The sequence below is a fragment of the Populus nigra genome, chromosome 3, assembly GCF_951802175.1.
Source record: "Populus nigra chromosome 3, ddPopNigr1.1, whole genome shotgun sequence".
Lineage (NCBI taxonomy): Eukaryota > Viridiplantae > Streptophyta > Magnoliopsida > Malpighiales > Salicaceae > Populus > Populus nigra.
Genome location: NC_084854.1, coordinates 556,639 through 576,745, shown reverse-complemented (window position 1 = coordinate 576,745; position 20,107 = coordinate 556,639). Strand labels below are relative to the sequence as shown.

Sequence of the window (20,107 nt, the reverse complement as noted above, 5' to 3'; positions counted from 1 at the left end):
GAGAAATGAGTTCTAGTTAGTTCAGGTCTAATCGTTTTCATCAATTTGTTACTGGTCTTGCCAAAAAAAAATATTTTTTTATAAAGTTGGGAAACTTGTTTGTTTTTGTCAATTTTTTCAAAAAATAAATAAATAATAAAATAATATTTAGTTACCATTTGAGATAGAAAAGACAAAGATAAAAAAGATATGTTCTTTGCATTTCCTATTTTTTTGAAATGATAAAAATCTATACTAAATTTATTTTATATCTCTTTCTTATTCTTTTAATTAAACATGTTTATATCATTTTTGTATTTGTATGTTTTTTTTCTTGCCAGGTAACACTAATTAAACCAAACCAAACCTAATATATATATATATATATATATATAATAAAAATTATGTTTTCCTTTTTTATTTTTTAAAATGAAAAATTTAAATGTTTTTTTTTAATTTTAGAATTAAAAGTACTACCTTTTTAATAATATCAAATGACCTTAAAAAAGTTATTTTGTAACAAAAGACTTAAAACTTTTTTTTATATTTTTTTTTTAAAAAAAAGGAATACTTTTCAAGTGTTTGAGAATCGAAGCCCCACTAGCAACTAATTTGGATGTTGTGGGGTCTGGAAACTTTAGCTCAATAAGATGTGGTGATGGCCATTGAGGACAAAACTGTTGATGGCCGAAACAAACAATAGTTATTTCTTCCTCCACGTAGCATCGGCTCGGGACTGTTAGGTGGATTATTTCAATTTTAAAAGAAAAATCAAAATAATATTATTTAAAAAAAAAAATAGATTTAACTTAGTTACTTAGTCAATTCCTTCATTTAATATTTTTCATTTAACTCAGATCAGTTGAAGCTCTACATCGCTATCTAACTTTCTAAGTTATATATATATATATATATATATATATATATATATATATATATATATATATATATATATATATATATATATATATATTGGGATGATCAAAATATATATATTAGCTTAATAAGCTACTTTTGTCAACATAATCAAAATTACAAATATCAACAACAACAGCACAACCGTCCCCGTCAATAATGAGAGTTTATAAAACTTTATTCCGATTAACCACTATGATTCATATTTTTCATGACAAATCTCATAATTTATGCCGTCCTCTGCTAGCTAGAGCACATAAGAATATTTTATTTTTTTTTGTTTTTTAAGAATAAGTTCATTTTTTAATGATAAATAATTGATTAGTTATATGGTATTAATTCTTACTCGACCAATAAATTTATTTCTTATATTTTAATTCCAAACAATTACGTGTTTTATTATATTTTGGAACGACACTCTAACAATACACTTGAAAATGTATTGTTCATCTATTTTTATTCTTAGAAAGAAGTTTTACAGCATGTTTTATTAATTATGTGACTCTTTTCACCTAATTTTTTTTTATTTTTTCGTGAAACTTTTTTTTTAAAAAAAGTTAAAGGTATTTTTCATTAATTTCTATAATTCTTAAAAATATGTTTTAGAGCATCTGATCATTAAATTTTCTTATTAAAAAAAACACACAAAAATACCTTATTTACTCTTATCATAATCTTGTTTAAATATGATTAAGATTTACGTGCTATCACTACAGTCATGGTATTGATATCGCCATCACCATATCAATTTTCTTAAGAATATAAATAATAAAAAGAAATTAAATCTTACTTGATTCCTTAATTATTACTATATATTTCAAACACAATATCAATATTAAAAATCATTATATTTTCTTCTCTTTTTTTTCATTCAAATACCTCAATTAATTTGTATTCTGAAACTTGCATTCCTGATATCTTTTTATTGTATATTCATTTTGATAATATTTTTATAGAAACTTACATTTCTTTTTATAGAAACTTACATTATTGCTCTTGACTGTTCTAGTAAGAATCTTATTTTTATTGACAGGACTTATTAGAAGTAGAAGAAAATTTGAAAACGTGAGAGACATATCAGTACCAGAATATAACCTCTCTTTCGTTCTTTTTTGCGAATAAACAAATATATACAGGGAAGGAAAAAAAGAAAGAAAATAATTAGTAGATGGGGCATTGCCCCTTGACTAGTAAAGAAAGTGATGGATGGACGAAGATCTGGGTTAGGAGGATCAAATTGCACAATTTCAATGGCTTATCTAGCTTCTTCAAGGCCCTCAATTCAAGTCACTTCATAGCAAGTAGAAAATTATCCATCCATCAATTAATTAATTAATTAATTTGGGCACTTTAGGTTAATAACAACCACATAAAAGGGTTTTGTAAACTTCCAAGATGGAAACACTTTGAATTGAATTGCGATATTTATTTAATTAATTAATTAATTACTTGCATGGTTGAAAAAAAAAAGGAGTTTGTAAATAGATTTCTTGGTTCTTTTAAAAAATTTTAAAGTATTCTCTCCTTTTTTATATAAAAAATTCTTAAAAAAAAAGAATATTCTAACCTCATGAAAAATAATGACTAGATTTACTATAAAGAATAATTTTTTTAAGTAAACAATTTCTTATTTCATACTATTTTTGTGGCTATTAAGATAGTAAAAAATTTTATTTTCTATATAAAAAATACAGCTAGAAAGAATCTATACCAGCTTGGATATGAATTTTATTTCAAGTCTAATTAAGAAAATATTTAATCTCAATGTTTGAAAATACCATGACAAGTACCGTATCACCAAAACAAAAAAGAAAAGAAAGAAAATTGAGACATAGAAATAACACCAATGAAAAGGGAAAAAACCAGCAATATTTTTGGATGCAAGAATAATATATTTTTTCTTTGAATGATAATATTTGTTTTCATGATCCAATAAAAGGACAATTTAATTTTTCTAATAAATAAAAAAATATGTAAAATATAAGGTTGTGTAAGTTAATGTTCTAAAATAGAAAAAATAGATAGAAAATGAACAAAAACATGTTTAGTTAAAGAGTTGAAGAAAAGGATATAAAAATTATTTTTTATTATAATTTTAAAATTATTTTTTTATATTTTAAAATAAAAAAAATATATTTTTTCTATATTATTTTTTTTATTTCTTTTATCCGAAAATTAACGAACGTGCTGTGGTGATGTGAGGTATCCTTTTTCCATCCACAAAAATGTCAAAAAAAGAGCATAAATCAGTAAGTGACGTCAAGGTCATCATTAGCCATCGATCTTTGACTCCCACCCGTGTTTAATCCAACGGCCATAAATACCTCACTCCCTTAGCTCAATTTTTTTTTTTTTTTTACCTATTAACATATTTGGGACGGCACTCACTCCTTTATAGTTTTATAGCTCTTTTTTAATTTAATTTACTAATCAATCAAGTAATATACAACTAGATCAAGGATAAAAATATATTTGTTAGATATAAAATATTAATTTTATTGTGTGAATAAATAATGTTTATACTAGTTTTTTTTATTTTTATACCAACAAAAGATAAATATATTAAAAATATCTAATAATTTATTTTATTATAGAGGTTAAAGTCTAATTCTTATCCATATTCAATACATTGTGCATATTACAATATAACCTATATCAAATCAATCATATTGCTTTTAAAGAAATTGAATTAAGATACGTGAAAGAAATAAAATTAAAAAATATATATTCTTGTTTAGTCATTATTAACTTATTATTCAATTATTAAAATTAAAAGTGTGTTTGATCAATGTTACATGACATAAAAGATAAATATATAAAATAAAAATATCTATGTGATATGATCTAGAAATAAATTTATATATTTTTAAAAATATATATAAAAATATTTTTTTTATCTTTCTTATCTTTTTTTTATTCAAAATAATAATCCAATCCTACCTAATTTATTGAAATACAACTTAAAATCTGTTTGTTTAAAGTAAAACATTTTACACGAAAATATACTTCAAATCTTATGTGTTTATTTTTTAAATATATTTTTCTATGTTTGTTTTTATTAAAATATTTTATAAAAAAATTGATTAATAAAAAATATTTTATAGTTAACTTCAAACTTAATTCATATACAAAAAATTATTTTTAATTCATGAATTTTTATAAATTATCTTACAAATAATAATTTATTTACAATATTATCCAATTATTTCAACTATCATTTTAATTTTGCCACCACTATCATATTCTCTTGTGAAACAACAACCCAATTATTATTACCTTCTCAACTACTACCACTGTCATCTTTATAATTTTACCACCATTTCACAATTATTTTTTTTATAATTATTATTTTATAATTATCATATTATCTCATCATTATTATCACTATATTATCATCACTTCTTATTAATCACAGGAAAACATTTCTAAATATTAAAAATATTTTATATGTAAAATATTTGATGATAAAAATACTTTTTCGCAAAAGTTGTGAAAAAGGAAAGTAAGAAAAATGCAAGTTGTAAAAAAAAACAGAATAATTAATTAAAGATAGTAGATAATAAATAAATAAATAAAAGGGGAACTTTCTGGCTTCAGCTTTGGATCTTCCTTCCCTATTCTTCACTCATAAAAACATTACAAGCACTCAAGTTTTTCCCACTTCTCTCTCTACCAATTTCCTCTCTCTAAAAAACGCCTTCTCTTCTCTCCTTCAATTCCTCTAGGCTCCTCTCTCTCTACCTCTTTATCGAACAAATACCGAGAAGGAGAAAAGGTAGAGCAGACCACCTCAGTATTGAATTAACATGAAAAGAACCATTTTTTTCCTTTTTTTTTGTTTTTATTCAATTTTGAATAAGAAGAGTTGGTTTTGTTCTTATTTGTTGTGTTTTTCTTATTTGGTTGATGGGGTTTTCCTGTTTTGATTGGTCTTGTTTTTTGGTTGGATTTTCTCTCTTTGTAATGATGAAAGCTGGTTGCTTTTCTTTTTTCTTTTTTCTTGAAAATTTTCATTTGAAAAGAATCCTAAAATCAAGGAGAAAAGGTCAAGTTATTTATGGAAAATAAGGGAGAGATTGAGTGGAGAAAAATTCAGGGAAAAAGGAGAGGTTTTATTTTGCTAAAAACGCTGAAGAGACCCACTTTTTTTGGAAATGAATTATGGAGGTGTTGCCATCTGGGTGTTCTCTATATCTTTCTTTGCATGTTTGGTTTTTGTTGTTTTGTATTGTGTTTTCTTTTTTCCTGTCTTTGAGTGATCAAAGTTGATATAGTTGTCAAATGGAAAACAAGGTTTTTTCTCTTTAATATGTGATTATTTTTTCTGGGTTTATATGATTGGTTCTCGATCAGTTCTTAATTTAAGGAACAGAGTTTCTATGTTATCTTATGTTGTTTTGTTTTGTCAGGTGTTTTAGGTTCTTTTTGTTCTTTGCTATATTTTTGTTAGTGTATTTATGCAGCAGAAGAGGGAAAGATGCATATTTGAAAAAAAATTATTATAAAATATTTATTAGTGGGGCAAAGGAGTGTAGGTGTAGGTTTAATTTGATGGCTGGAATTGGACTGTTGTTTGAAGATATTAGGAAGTTTTTATTAGCTGTAGCTTAAATTCGAGGTTAGAATGTTTGATCAAACCCAAACATATTCTGTTATTGAGCCATACTGATGACATGGATGTTAATTTGGTTTTTATGGAATTTGTGCCAGATGGCAACCAATTTCTTTGGCATACATACTGCCCGTTAATGATTCGTTTGAAGGGTGATTTAGGCTTCTTTGCAGACAAACCTATGAGGCATTCACAATAGGGATTTTTGAGGAAATTTGCAGATTATTGTGATGCTGGAAATAACACCGCTGGTGGTTGCTATTATAATCTGAAAGAATCTTGGTTGCCGATTACTCTGAATTCCTCTGTTGGCACTTTCGCTGTAGTTGTATGCTTTGGTAGATGGTAATAAGAAAAGAGATTATCGGATCACAGTTTGCATAGTTTTGTGATGATTGGATGGATTAGATATTTATAATGCAGTCGCTGTTTTAGATGTATTGTTCTTGTCTCCTGTAATCTCGATATGGACACCTTATAAAGATTTGTGATCAATGCATGATTCATCATATCCCAAGTGTTTACAAACAATTTATTGAGTTAGGTTTTGGCAGCAGATTTCTCTTTATCTTTCAGTTGCACTTTGAATCATTGATGCTTCCTAGTTATGCTGTACATTTTCTGACATGGTGTGGATAATATTGCGGTACATTCTTCTATTTTAAGATGTTTGCCATGCATCTTTTTTTTTCCCACTTCATATGATGCAGCTTTTCAAGAGGCTGTAATGGTCTAAACAATAGATTTAATTAACTGTTTGCAGATTTAAAGGGACTTATATATAATTCATGGATGACAATTCTTGTAAGAGAACTGGTGATGGATCCCTTGTCTCTAGAAAGGGATCTGCCCATGTTTTGAGAGATTCTGCTAATAACAGAGATCAAAAAGCTCAATTTTGCAACCGAATTGGATGCAGTGGCAGACTGAACTCTAGTAAAGGTGCTCAAATCAGTTCAGAAAAAGCCAAATCTTCAAGGCCAAGACCGTTATTTTCATCTTCCGCAGGTGGCAAGGAAACAATTGGAAGCTCGTCTAGGACTTGCTCTGTAATCACCAAGCCTAGAAACTCCTTACAGGAGCCTCGGAAAAAGTTTTCTTCTCGACTAGAAGCAGATTCCTCTGAAACTGGGAGTGTTCAGGATGAGCCTGAAGGGATACCATCTTCTGGAAGGATTAAACTAGACATTTCCCCATCTGATGGAGCTGGTTCAAGTGACATCACCTCAATGGAAGTTGGAAGCTGCGGTATATCAACAAATACAAGATCTCGTAGGAATTTTCATCAGAAATCAGGATTCGTAAACCCTGAGACTGTAGTGGGCTCACCTGTTTCTTTGGCATCTAAAAGCACAATCCAGGGGACGCGTGTGAATGCCAGCAGGTATGGTCTCAAAAATCCTAGATGCAACACAGTATCTGATGCTGCCTCTTCAGGTTCTTCATCGTCAGATTCAAATCTAAGTAGAAGGAAAGACATTGTCAGAAAGAGAGTTTGTGATGTAGAAAGTAGTTTCTCTGCCAGAGGGAAGAAGATGATCGGATCATCATTAGAAGGGCGGAGTGCTAGTTCAAGTCCTGGTATCTCCATTTCTGATTCAAGGCGATCCAGAACTGGACCTTTGAACAGGGATAGCAGCGCAGCATCAGTTAGGACTCGAAGACCACTCAGTGGCTACGCAAGGGCAAGGTTTTCCAACCAAGGAGGTGGAAACAATTTATCAGCAAATGAGATCCCACTAATGTCTCAACCTGATATATCCCTGGATTTGAATGCTCCTAGTTCATCACACCAGTTCTCTATGGAAGCCTCTTTAAGTCGCCCAAGTTCTTATAGTCGACCTGGCAGTAGAAGTTATAGTCGACCTGGCAGTAGAAGTGCGAGTTTACAGGGTATTACGCCATCCAGTCCAGCAGAAGCTAGTAATGCCCGATCTATAATGAATCGAGAGAGCTTCCGGCACCACAACATGGATGGAATTGCTGAGGTATTTATTCTATATTTAGTTTCACCATGTTTTCATGCTATCATATCATTAATTGAACACGATGGTTAAATGATTTTGTACAGGTATTATTGGCACTTGAGAGGATTGAACAAGATGAAGAGCCAACATACGAGGTTGGTAAAAATTTTGGCATTTTGATTTCATCTGGTTCCATACACGTGCCTGACTCTTCTTTGCTGTCTTGCAGCAATTGCTTGTTTTGGAGACCAATTTGGTCCTTAATGGACTGAACTTCTATGATCTACACAGAGAGATGAGACTGGATATTGACAATATGTCGTATGAGGTTTGAGATTCCTTGTACTTCTTTACCTCCTTCCATACTTTTTGTGCTCTCGTGTTTCTTTTTCTTTTGTTATCAAAACTGCTGTGCTTCATCAACCAATTTTATTATGAGCAATTACTTTTTGAGTTGAAAGTTACCTCAACAAGCTATGTCATCCTTAGCCATTGTACCCTTACATCATTCCTATTCTGACAGGAGTTATTAGCTCTTGAAGAGAGAATGGGTACTGTGAGCACGGCACTAACAGAGGAAGCATTTTCAGAATGCCTCAAGACTAGCATTTATGAGCCCACTCCTATGGAGGATGCGACTACCAACCTTGAAGGGGATAAAGATGACATCAGATGCAGCATCTGTCAGGTCTTTTTCTGTTCATTAGTCTTCCTACGTTCTTCCTCTCTTTTTTTTCTTTTTTTTTTAATTCGTTTTCTTGCTCTTTTCTATTTTTGGTTTTTGTTGTCTAGTATATGCCTCTCACTGATTTGGAATTTCAAAAGTCATTTTAAACGAAGGGTTCAGAGCATTAACATGGTAACTTTATGCGGAAGCAAATTGTGCTAAACCTGGCCATTTTGGTTTCTCACCTCAATGGACCCGTAGGTTCAATCTAGTTACAGTCAGAACAAGTCTGAGATCCTTATACATCTTCGAGAAAAATAACAACCACAATAATTTTAAGATAATTCGTAATTCAGGTTTTGAAGAAGCCAAAAGTAAAGGCATTTGTTAGTTACACTTGGGAGTGAGTTATTAGAATGAAAATGAGCATATTTATTTGGCTATTTCAGTGTACCAAAACTCTCTGTGTCTATCGATCACCTTGTTTCTCATGCTGCTGGATTTTAGTATTGCAGGAAGAGTATGCTGACGGAGATGAAGTGGGAAGGTTACCATGTGAGCATAGATATCATGTGGCCTGCATACATCAATGGCTAAGTCTGAAAAATTGGTGCCCTATTTGCAAGACATCAGCAGCTCCCTCCTCCTCATCCTCGTCACCACTGCCATCATTGTAATCGATTAATGAATTAGATGCAGGCGACTGACTTTTCCACTTTGTACAAAAAAGTCTGTCCCCTTCCATATATTTCTTTGATAAGTTTTCTTTTATGTACATAACAATTCTCTTTCAAAAGACTAATAAGTTCAGGCTCTGTAAAGCCTCCACAGTCATAGGTCAATTGTCTACCCAAAACAAAAGAAACACGAATGAAAATTTCATGGTTTGTTTCTGGCCTTTTGGGACAAATATGGTCTTTCAAAGTGATGTACTTGTTCCTTGATTGACCAATTTTCAAGGCATTTAAGATTACTTTCGGCATTGGTGTGCCTTGTTGGGGTGATGATCCTTTTATCAAGCAACTTGCATGCGTGAAGTTAACCCTAGCCTCTCTACGGAATAAAGGAATCTTTGCATACGTGTTTTCAGTCCATGTCTACAGCCAAGGTGAACATGTACAAGCTAAGCTTATGCTTCTTTGTCAATGTCTTAAACCCGGCCTATGATTAACCTAGGGAAATCCATCACCTAGACTTGGCTCGAGTTATGGACCGATCTGGACTTAATAACTTTGGTTATTGATAATCATGATTGAATGCTGGTATACTAAACTTGGCATCCATAATTTGTAATATAAGGTAGGCGTAGGTCCTGGTGAAGAAAAATAGTTCCAAAAGCATCTGTGTATCGAGCCATGGAACATGGGCTTAGGCTATTAAGGGACCATGGAGGCATAGAAAAATGGCAGCTTAGCATGGCGTGGCCGCTTCACACTATCTATGGGTAGGGGTATGGGTTGGGATAGGGGTGAGTAAAAAAATTAAAAAATTAGAAAAATTAGAAAAAAAATAATTGATAAAATCAAACCGTGAAAAAAACTGATTAAAATTTTAAAAAATCAGCCGATTCGGTTTCGGTTTTATAAGTCTAAAACTGAAAAAACCGAATTGAATCGAATTCAAACCGGGAAAAAACCGAGCCAAACCGGAAAAAACCGAGCCAAACTGGTTTGAACCAGGTTTTGTCTTAAAAAATCAAACCAAACCGAACCGAAACCGGTCGGTTTGAACCGGTTCCGGTTTTTTTAATAAAAAAATTTAATTTAATTACTTTTTTATTATTATTAATAAAAATTGAATCAAATAAAAAAATGATTAATTAACACAAGGGAAATTAGAAAGATAAAACAGAGGTTGGCGGCTCTATCAAAATGATAAAAACAACTATTTAAACTGTCTTGCTTTCCAATTGACAACGCAGGGAAGGAGGGCAGGTTCAAGAAACAATGTTTTTCACCCTAAAACATAGTTATTAAACACCGTAGGTGGGTTGAGCTGTGTGTCAACCTAAATCTTAATTGAGCCGGATTTCTTTTCAAATTAATTTAAAAGTTGACTGGTGAAACCTGATAACCCGATTAGGAGTTGTGTTTGGTCTTTCTCCATTTATTCTGCATGTTTCTCTCTGTATCTTACCTTCATGCTTGTCATGTAGGTGTTTTTTTCTCAACAATATGTCTGGTTTATGGGGGGGGAGAAAAAACTACGCGAGTCCCAAACGAGCTGAACACGTCCAAGACAGTACTTTCTTCTGTCGAAATTGGAGGAGCTCTGTAAGTTCTAATCTTTCTTCAGGTCATTAGCAATCAACATGATTATGTCATTTTCTTCCAAACACAGAGCAGCTACATTCTTCATGCAGAAATCTTGATGGATCTCCACAAGCTGACAGCAGGATCCAGGCACGACGACGAAGCATTCTTAAAAAGGTTCAGTGCACTGATTGATCCGGATCCTGTAAATGAAGCAAACGAATTGATCCTCAACACACTTCTGAATCAATATTTGTTAAACTCCCTCTCCCTGTCTCTTTCCTAATAGATGTATATATTAAAAAACTAATTTAATTTAAAAACTTAAAATTAGATGAGTCTCAAAGATTTTTTATTATCATCTTACAATGAAAATGATTTAAGTTCGAAACTTACATAAATTCACACTAATACTATTAATTAATTTTAATTAGAATAAAAAATAGAATGAAAAGACTTGCGCTCATGACTATTTAATCAATTCAGATACATGTCAAGTAACTAGTTTCATTGAAAGCCAGCACCCGATAAACATCAGTAAGAGTAGAAGAGGAAACGTGTTGGTTAATGGAGGCCAAATAACTTCCTGGAAGTGCTTAAAAGAGAAATGAAAGAAGGCAAAGAAGAATCAGCTTGCTGAACTAATAAACCCCACCTGATGATGTACTTGACCTTCATAAATGGAAGATGTCACAGTGAATACTGTGTTTTTAGGGCCAGCAAGAGCAGAAAACATGAAAGCGATATTTTAAGAAACGAAGATATCCTTCAATGAAGAAAATTGAAAGTGAAAGTGAAAGAGGAATACGAGTTGCTGGCTATTACTTCATTATTTCAATGGTTCAGATCTCTAAGCAACTTGATATCCATGACATAATAACAAGGGCAATAGCTTCCTAACAAAATAATCAGTTTAGGCAAATGTTAACTGATCAACAGAGCAAAATTGATTGCAGAGCTTTTCTTGAACACCAGAGAAACCAGCTTCTTTAAAGTCCATGGTTCTTCAGAAGTCATTTGATTATGGAAAACTCATTCAGTGGCTCTGACAAGATTGGGGAAAAAAGTGTGAAAAACTGTAGCTCCAACAAAATATATTTTTCCTGAAAACCAAGCTAAAAACAGCAATCTAGAAACAGTACACCACCTTTAGACGAGCTTATGAGAAATATGAATACCATTTTACAAATTCCAAATCCTGCCTTCCACAGGACATCTCAGAACAAGTTCAATGACAGTTTCTGCATTATGATCAAACGGTGCTCTGAGGATTGACAGATGGAATTCAGGTTGCTCGACCAGTGCTGGAATTTTAGCCTGTTAGTGAATCTCAGAAGGGCGTTTAAATCTCTCTTGCAAATATTACCTGTAGCTGATCCTATAGAGTTATGGCAGACTGAACAGCTAAGTTTCCATTGGATGAGATAAACCAGTACTGCTGCAAATAGAGTTCGTGAAGAAACAGATAACAAGCAGAAAGCCACTATTCCTTGCTCATTATCAGCCAACTACTTGTTCACAAACATGCATGTGGCCACTTATTTATCATTACAACATGAAAATCCCTGCTCTCTAGCTCATGATTTGAATATGTTAAGTTGCGCCACCAGCACATGTAAGATTGGCCAATTCCACGTTTCGCAAGCGCATAACATTTATGCTAGTCTAGGCATGTAATATTTATGCTAGTTTAGGCCCGGAATGGAAAAGCCACAATCTTGAAGAGAACACGATAGGTAGAATAATGCTTTATTAGGGATATTTTCAGGGGTCATTCACTTGAGAATTCAAACATGACAAGAAAGATAAGTCAATGGATATCAATTTGTTATTAATATTGGAATTCCAATCGTTTCAGATTTTAAAATACAAAGAGCAACACTACAGCTCTTTACACCAGTGGTTTACCTTTCAACAAGCTACACAAGTGTATCCTGCAAAACTGTCTTAGAGTACCTCTTTGTTGGCTGTAAATTATACAGAAGAGCTTCGGATCTGTAGTGACGGCAGCAGACAGCCAACACCAATGCTTATCGTACAACAGAGCAGCCAACCGAGGGCATTCTATTTAAAACTTTCCCTGGCTTGGTTGCTGCTAAATAATTTCCTGATCTGGCAGGAGAATACAGCCATCTGGATGCTCAACCCACAAATTTCATCTTGCAGTAGCTGAGCTTCAACAAAAGGGAAGCCATCTGGTTCATCCTGGCAACAAGAAACAGAACTGGGTGCGGGTGCATCAATGGCTTCTAACAACAGTTGTCAATGCCTTTGAACCAGGACAGCCTGACCCAATTATGGCTTTGGGATAAACAAATCTTCACAGGTATGTTTTCAATCCTCAAATGACTGCATACATATTTTCTCCAGCAGCAATGGCCAATCTTCACCGAGTTGCTGTGGATTTAGCTCCATGGCAACTTTGAAATCAAGCATAGATATTGAACTATGTGGCCTCTGCTCCTGCACACCCTCAACAGGACCACTGCTACTCTGCATATGCAAGTGATTACTTGGCCACATGCCATTGACAACCTTGTTCTGTACCTGCTGCTTGTGAACAGTGTACTTTCTTGGATCACGCAGAGACTGTGCTCCTACTAACTTGACGCATGACTGGATCAACCTCTTTAAGTACACATCCAGCATCTTATTCAACGTGTTTGCACATTCTGTCGTGACCCCTCCAAGACCTTGCGCATCTGCAATCTGCTCCATGCGTTTCCTCAGCATCTCTGTATCAGACAATCCACCACTGTCATAATAGCTAACGAAATCACCACTGCTTGCAACTGGCATAGCTTTGCGGGCCCCACCCATGCTAGCTGAACAATTTGGAATCCCTAATGGTGCAAGTAGAGGACTTCTAGAGAAGCTCAGGTGGTTTGCCTGCTCCACCTCATCTCTATCTTCCACAAAAGCAGTCTGATCTTTGTTCTGTGTCCTTGGTCTTTCAATGGGCCGTTGAGCTGAACCCTCCCTTTCATTCTCAGGTTGTTCAGCAACTGTTGGAAGATGCTGCACTGGTCTCTGATAATCACAAGGAGCCAATTCCCCATTTTCCACTACAAATTTACTTCCATTATCTTCTGCACCAATTGATCGATGTGAGATACATTCGACTTTCCCATTGGGTCCAAGTGAACTAGGTCTATCTCTGAGCTTCTGATCACGTGTCACTGACCTAACCTTTTTTGGGGACACTGGTAAGATCCCATTAGGCCGAATGGGCACGCTTTGATTTGGAATAAGGGGCCCGATTTGTTCATGCCCATCTTCTCTAACAGGAGAGCTTTTTGAAGCTTGAATCGGAGATTTTGTGGGACCCGCCTCATAACTTGGTGGCGGCGTCTTCACTTGACAGGCATTCTTCAATATTGAACGTATAAGATTATTGTGCAGTGGTAGATTCTCCCTTCCAAGAAAGCGAAAACACAACTTATCAAACTCACTCTTACACAGCTTCTGACTCAAAAATCGATTCAGGTAGTAAAAATACTTCTTTGATCTCTCAACTCCAACCTTCTTCACTATCTGAGTTCTCAATTCAACCAAATCAACTCTGGAGCTCTGATAAGGTTGCATTTCTCACAGAACAGATTCATATACCATCCAAAAACAGAGCCGCAAAACCCCCAATTCCACACTCAATCACTGTTATCTTCGTCTCCACAAAAACACAAATTTCCACACCCACATATCAAATTCAAAGCAAATCAACAGTCAACCTCAGCTTGTCTCCAGCAAAAACAGTCCCAAACCCCACCATTCACCAAAATCACAAAAACCCACGATTTTCAACCTAGAAAACAGCTATTTCTGTTTCCAAATAACCCGAAACTCGCCCGCCAACAAACCATACAATGCAAACCCAAATCTCATCTTTACAACATCCAAAACCCTAAGAGATCAAACTCGCTAAAAAAAACTCAATCCAAATCACCTAAAACCAACACCAATTCATTCAAACACACAATAAATCAAAACCCTAACTTCAAATCACCAAACTTTATATACACAACAAACTCCTTTCTCTTCATATACCACTGCACCAATCAAAATAACAAAAACCCACTTCAGTTTTCACACTAATACACACAATTCACAAGCTAACAACTTCAAATTTTCACAAATTCAACTTTATAAACAGAGATCAGTAAAACAAACTAAACAGAGCCCATAAAAAAAAATTGACAATGAAGTGCAAAAACTAAACTTTACGAGTATAAAATTAATGGGTTTTAAAGATTAATCATGTAAAATTTGAAAAAACTAACCTTTGATTAAACCTCGCCAAAATAGAAGAGTTCGAGCTTGATTCCTGGCTTGTTTTATCGGGTATTGAATGTAGTTTTCGGTGTTCTTGATTTGAGAAGAAGGAGAAAGAAAGAGAAGGTTTGTGGTTTTGAGAGTATTAGCTAGCTTGATCGCTCGCTTTTGCTGCTAATTAGTGTAATAAAGTAGAGTTTTATTTTCTCTTTTTGTTTTTGTGTGTTTATTTTCTTGGTTTCTCTCTGTGTTTCTTTCCCTTTCACTCCCTCTCTCTTCGGTTCCTTCTTTCTTGCGTGGTCTCACCTTTGTGTTCTTTTAGCACAAACATTTTCAATTATTTTTTTTAATTTTTTCTTTTCATCTTTTTTAATCCTTTTTGTGATTTTCAATTCAATTCTCTAGTTTCATCCCTTCCTCACATATTTTTTTTAAATAAAAATATGAAAATCAATTCAATTCTTTTTTAATCCTTTTTGTGATTTTCAATTCAATTCTCTAGTTTCATCCCTTCCTCACATATTTTTTTTAAATAAAAATATGATGTAATCCATTTTTATATAATAAAACTAATTTCTTTCTGAAATATTGTTTATTTAATTTGATGCATTTATGAGAATTTTTTTCTGTAGTTTAATTTTATTTAGAAAAAAGTTAATAACTTAAGATTCTTAAAAGTCAACTTGATGCTTTATCTTAATTTTTGAAAATAATTCATAGTTTTCCTTTCAATAATACTATTTTTTTTAATTTTTTGATAATTAAATTGGTTATAAAACTAAATACAATGGTGTTAAAATTTCATAATGTGGTGAAACATTAATTTCTTTGATTCTTGTTGAGATCTAGTATTAGATTTTATAATAACTAAATTATAGAAATAAATTATAATAAAAGTAAATATAATGACCTCATGGTTGATGATAAGTACTTTTGCAAAATAAAAAGGGTGACATTTCAAATTTGAGCGCACTTTTATTAATTTATTATTAAAATATAAAAAAATGTAACTTAACCTTTCATGGCATCAAAATTTTATGAATCCGAGAAGTTAAATTATTAACCTTTGATTTACCGGTATAAAGACTTGTCCAATTAGTTAATTCAAGTTAGTTTTTCAATTTTTTTTAAAGATATCATATAAATAAAATGAAACTAGATTTTAATTATTTCAACTAGTCATAAAATAACTTATTAAATTAAATGAATCAAACTAAGTGAATTTTAATTTTTTTTTAAAACTCAACTCAACTAAAATTAGATATAATTGACCTGTGCCATGATATCATTTAAAAAAAAATCCTGATTTTTGATAGCGCAAATAACTACATGCCACCACTCACTTGCTTAAAAATATTTGTTATCTTGAAAATTATAACCGATATAGTTTAATTGATTAAATTTTGGATTTATTTTTAAGATATTACTAGTTTGAATATCACAAACTTGAGAGTTATTAAAAATTTATATGATCGTTAATTTTAAAATCTTTAAAAATTAATTAAAATATATATAAATTTATAAGGTCATCTACACTGTTATGAAAAAAAAAAAAAAAACCCCATCTCGGGGCTCAAAATGGATGACCTACAATTTGAAGTCAATTTAGCATGAGATGATGTGGGAAATTGACTACTCATACCTAACGGCATGGATAAACTTTTAAATACATGTCATAATATTTTATATCCTCTCTAAGGCTTAACACTGGTGTGAAACCCACCTAGTACTTGTACCAAATACAAACTGCCCTTTAAACCACTTGCATAACAGAAGAGAAGCAAGACATCAAGCGAAACAACTAGTTAGCTCCTCTAGTTTAAAAAACCTCGTATCACACCCCTATGTTTTTAAAATAAAAAAATTAACAGAACATTTTGATGAATTAATAGTTATAAACAACATGGGATTAAGTAATGGTTTCTAAACCAGAAAAACCAAGTTGAAAAACTTGAAAAATACAGGGACTGAATTATTATTTACTCTTGTACAGACAATCGAGCACTAAAATGCACGAAGCAAAATGACCTTTTCGTTATTCATGGATTCTTATAACTTTATTGCCAAGTATGGAAAGGGACTTGAATATATACCGATGCTTGTGGATACCTCAAATATGATGGCTGGAATTCTTCGGAGAGTGATTTTGGATACACTTTAAGAACTTGAAATTTAGTATTGTTCGTAATCATTGATGTTATATCGTGCGTGTTGAAATCCAATAAACGTGTTTTTGATCGGAAAAATAGACATAAAATAAGATAATTTTAAAGTTTTTTACTTTTAAAAGAGAGATGCATCTCTACTGTCTTTATGAGACAGCAATCAAACACGTCTTAAGAAGCATTTCTTTGAGTTTGTACAAGAGCAAACTCACAGCAGTCGTCACTCTCTTCAATTAAAGGAAATATGGATGTAAGGTTTCTAAATTTCTGGAAAATTATGTGGGGATGAGGGTTTACAGACAGTTGTTCTCTCGGTGACTTCACATCAGCTACACAGCAACATGGCTCCTGCTCAGACAGCTTCCACCTATGGAAGGGTCAACCTCTTGACTAAAAGCCTTCAATGTTATTCTCATTATCGTTGCCATACTGATGTCAAATTATCAGATGATACTCTACCTTCACAAGGTCAAAGCAATTATGCGACGATCCTTGCGTTATATTAGACAAGATAGCACTAATGACACTGATTTTTCATAATAAAAGGTATTCAATACTGTGAAGTAGTCCCATTTACAGTGGCATGATGTTCCTGAAAGCAGATACATGCTTAGATCATGATAGAAATTGATCTGAAAATTTTTTCGAAGGTATGGCAACGCGCAACGGATTTTTAACACAGCAAATATGTTTCATCAACCTAATCCGCAGTTCACAGGACAAGATATGTATCCTTCAAATCTTACAAAATTCTGTAGGCATTCGAAAAATCTAAATTTCTTTGCCACCGTTTCGGAGGGGGGAGCTTGTATTGTATCATCCATGTACTGAAAACTCGATCACTTAATCCTTCGAGGTTATGACCAGCAGACCTAAAACGCCTATAAACATGTACTGCAAGAAAAACCAGAACAAAGTTACACATTCTGCACAAAAACTAGTGAAAGGAGTCTCTAACAAAAGCACAGCACGCAAAAACTTCTTCCTTTCTGGTTTGATTTTAATTCTCTCTTGAGAGTTTCAGTTGTCAATTGTTATTCTCATAAGCCAGGGAAATGAGCATCTCTAGCAGTTTTATGACTGATTCGAAAGGCAAAAAGAACAATATCTCTGTTAGTGCAAAACCTTTAAACTACCTTAATAATAGGTTTCTCTGTCATGATGATTGTTGCCCAACCAACATAAGGCACAAACCTGCAGGAGAGAAGGTAAAATTCAGTCTCGCATAAATCAAGAGAATTAATTTATGCGTCGGCTCGATTACTAGTTTACTGATATTGCAGAAAGCGTTTAGAAGAGAATCATAAGACAGAAAATATGTGTTTCTTATGTCAAAAGGAGTTGGTAAATCATTCATTTGGATGGACATATTAACCAGCCTGAATTATCTCGTCATCAAACAAATATTAGATAAAGTCAGTAGATGACAGCATGTGGAAGTACCTATATAGAACACCACTTTTCTGTACTTTTCGAGTTAATCCATGATCTCCCATGTACATTGCAATTTCATGTTGCGAACAAAATATATGTGAACACATGCATAACGACTTACGCAACAGCTCTCCCAATAATTTGTTGTGGCTTCAACCAATGCTGACCATTAGCATACAAGCTCCTGTCATCCAAAGGATTGGCGTCTCCTGATAAAATTAGCCAATCACAAATTGAACATCAGTCTCAAACATTTTTTAAGAACATTTCCCTTGTATCCCTTATAAAACGACTTAATAGGCCGAAAGATTGTCCCTTTTTATCCTTCATTTTATTTCATCTTCAGGGGATTAGGTAAGATAAGCAGATGTATACTCATAGAAATTTAACAGCTTGAGGTACAGAACGTGTTACCTTTTGTAAGGATGTCAACATTTCCATTATTTTCCTCTTCGTGAACCTACAAAGCATAACAAATGTACATTATGAAAACTTCTTGTTAAAAATCAAATAGTATTCAGGTAACCTAACTCATTCTGTGGGTGGTTACAAAGCCAGCAGATACAAATTGAAGTTCCAGAAGAAATGTGAGTGGGATCAAGATGAGCTAAGGGCCTTCCTTCTTTTGTTCAATCGGTATGCTTCCTTGTGAGAAACATGAAATATACTATGATTGACACTAAAATAAACAAGAGTGCATGCACAGAAGCTTGTATTTCCTTGTATTAGTTTCCTTTCTATATGGTCACTATGTCCATGAAGAATACATTTTCAGTTTGGAACTAAGTAGTCAGCTTAACACTTTCAACAACCCTGTGCAAAGTGCCCAGCATATCCTACAATAAACAATGACAAGCATACTTAGATAACAAAACAAGTGGAATCTCGCAGATATTGGTACCTCAATTACTCGATGGACAATTGGAACCGGGCGTTCCTAAGCAATGCGTGGAAGATATGTCAGTCACAGGGTAAAAAGAAGCATATAACGCTAAATACATGCATGACAGCAAGAAGAAAGAAATAGATTTGGGATACAATCAAAGCAAAAGAGAACAACTTTGTGCCTAACAATGTCCATGTTAGCTAAATTCACAGGAATGGCTTCTATATGTTAAGGTAAATACAAAGCTGAATCGCCTTAAATTAACCCACGCACCTCTGCTTATATCAAATTCCCACTAAAGTTCCTAGAGTTGAGGTTTAGACAGCTAAAATGGGTTCAAACAAGATTCATCAAAACACCCGCATTATGGCAATACTGCTCCACTCGCATATAAGTGGGACCCATAACAGTAAATGGCGGGTCCCACCTTTATGTAACCAAAGAAGAAATAACACCTGTTTGCGTTTAGTTAATGTTATAAAATAGAATGGACAGAAAAAGAAGAGACAAGAACGCGCTTGGTTGAAGAGTTGAAGACACGAACATAAAATTGATGTGTTCAAAACAAAAGTGCATGCAAACATGTAAAGTGTCTGTCTCTTTTATTCCGAGAAGATACCAAATGCTACCCTCATATTTTCTCCATTATTTTCTATACGCAAAAATTCAACAAAAAGATTGGAGCCTTTGATAATAGGCTTCGCATGCAGTCATGATAATTGGAGCCCAACCTGCAGAAGAGAAGATACGATTCAGTCTCACGTAAGCCAAGAGGATATGTGTATTCACTTCTGGCTCAATTGCACGCAGAAAGTGGTTAGAAGAGAACTATAAAAGAGAAAATGAATACGTACGTACGGGAATCATTTTAGTTATCGGTCTGGTTCAAGATCAGACCTCGTTTAAGACTCGAGTTCCAGGATTGTTTGTGTCAATCTAAGATCTACATAGGACTTTAGTA

At 33.2% G+C, this 20,107-nt stretch overlaps 2 protein-coding genes across 3 annotated transcripts; one reads left to right on the top strand and one right to left on the bottom strand.

The window, feature by feature from the left end:
• Positions 1-4,497: 4,497 nt before the first annotated feature.
• Positions 4,498-9,122, top strand: LOC133690153 (E3 ubiquitin-protein ligase MBR2-like). Of its 2 annotated transcripts, XM_062110368.1 has the most exons (7): positions 4,498-4,669; positions 5,605-5,851; positions 6,270-7,494; positions 7,578-7,628; positions 7,703-7,801; positions 7,997-8,161; positions 8,656-9,122. In XM_062110368.1, exons 3-7 carry the CDS (start codon positions 6,295-6,297, stop codon positions 8,815-8,817), a joined length of 1,677 nt encoding a protein of 558 aa, XP_061966352.1. In that variant the 5' UTR covers positions 4,498-4,669; positions 5,605-5,851; positions 6,270-6,294; the 3' UTR covers positions 8,818-9,122. The 2 variants fall into 2 exon arrangements, with proteins under 2 accessions (XP_061966352.1, XP_061966351.1); XM_062110367.1 differs by lacking the exon at positions 5,605-5,851.
• A 3,076-nt stretch (positions 9,123-12,198) lies between these two features.
• Positions 12,199-14,966, bottom strand: LOC133688061 (uncharacterized). Its single transcript, XM_062107449.1, has 2 exons — positions 14,670-14,966; positions 12,199-14,438 (listed from the first exon to the last, which is right to left on the bottom strand). The coding sequence occupies exon 2, from the start codon at positions 13,975-13,977 to the stop codon at positions 12,727-12,729; it is 1,251 nt and encodes a 416-aa protein (XP_061963433.1). The 5' UTR covers positions 13,978-14,438; positions 14,670-14,966; the 3' UTR covers positions 12,199-12,726.
• Positions 14,967-20,107: the final 5,141 nt, after the last annotated feature.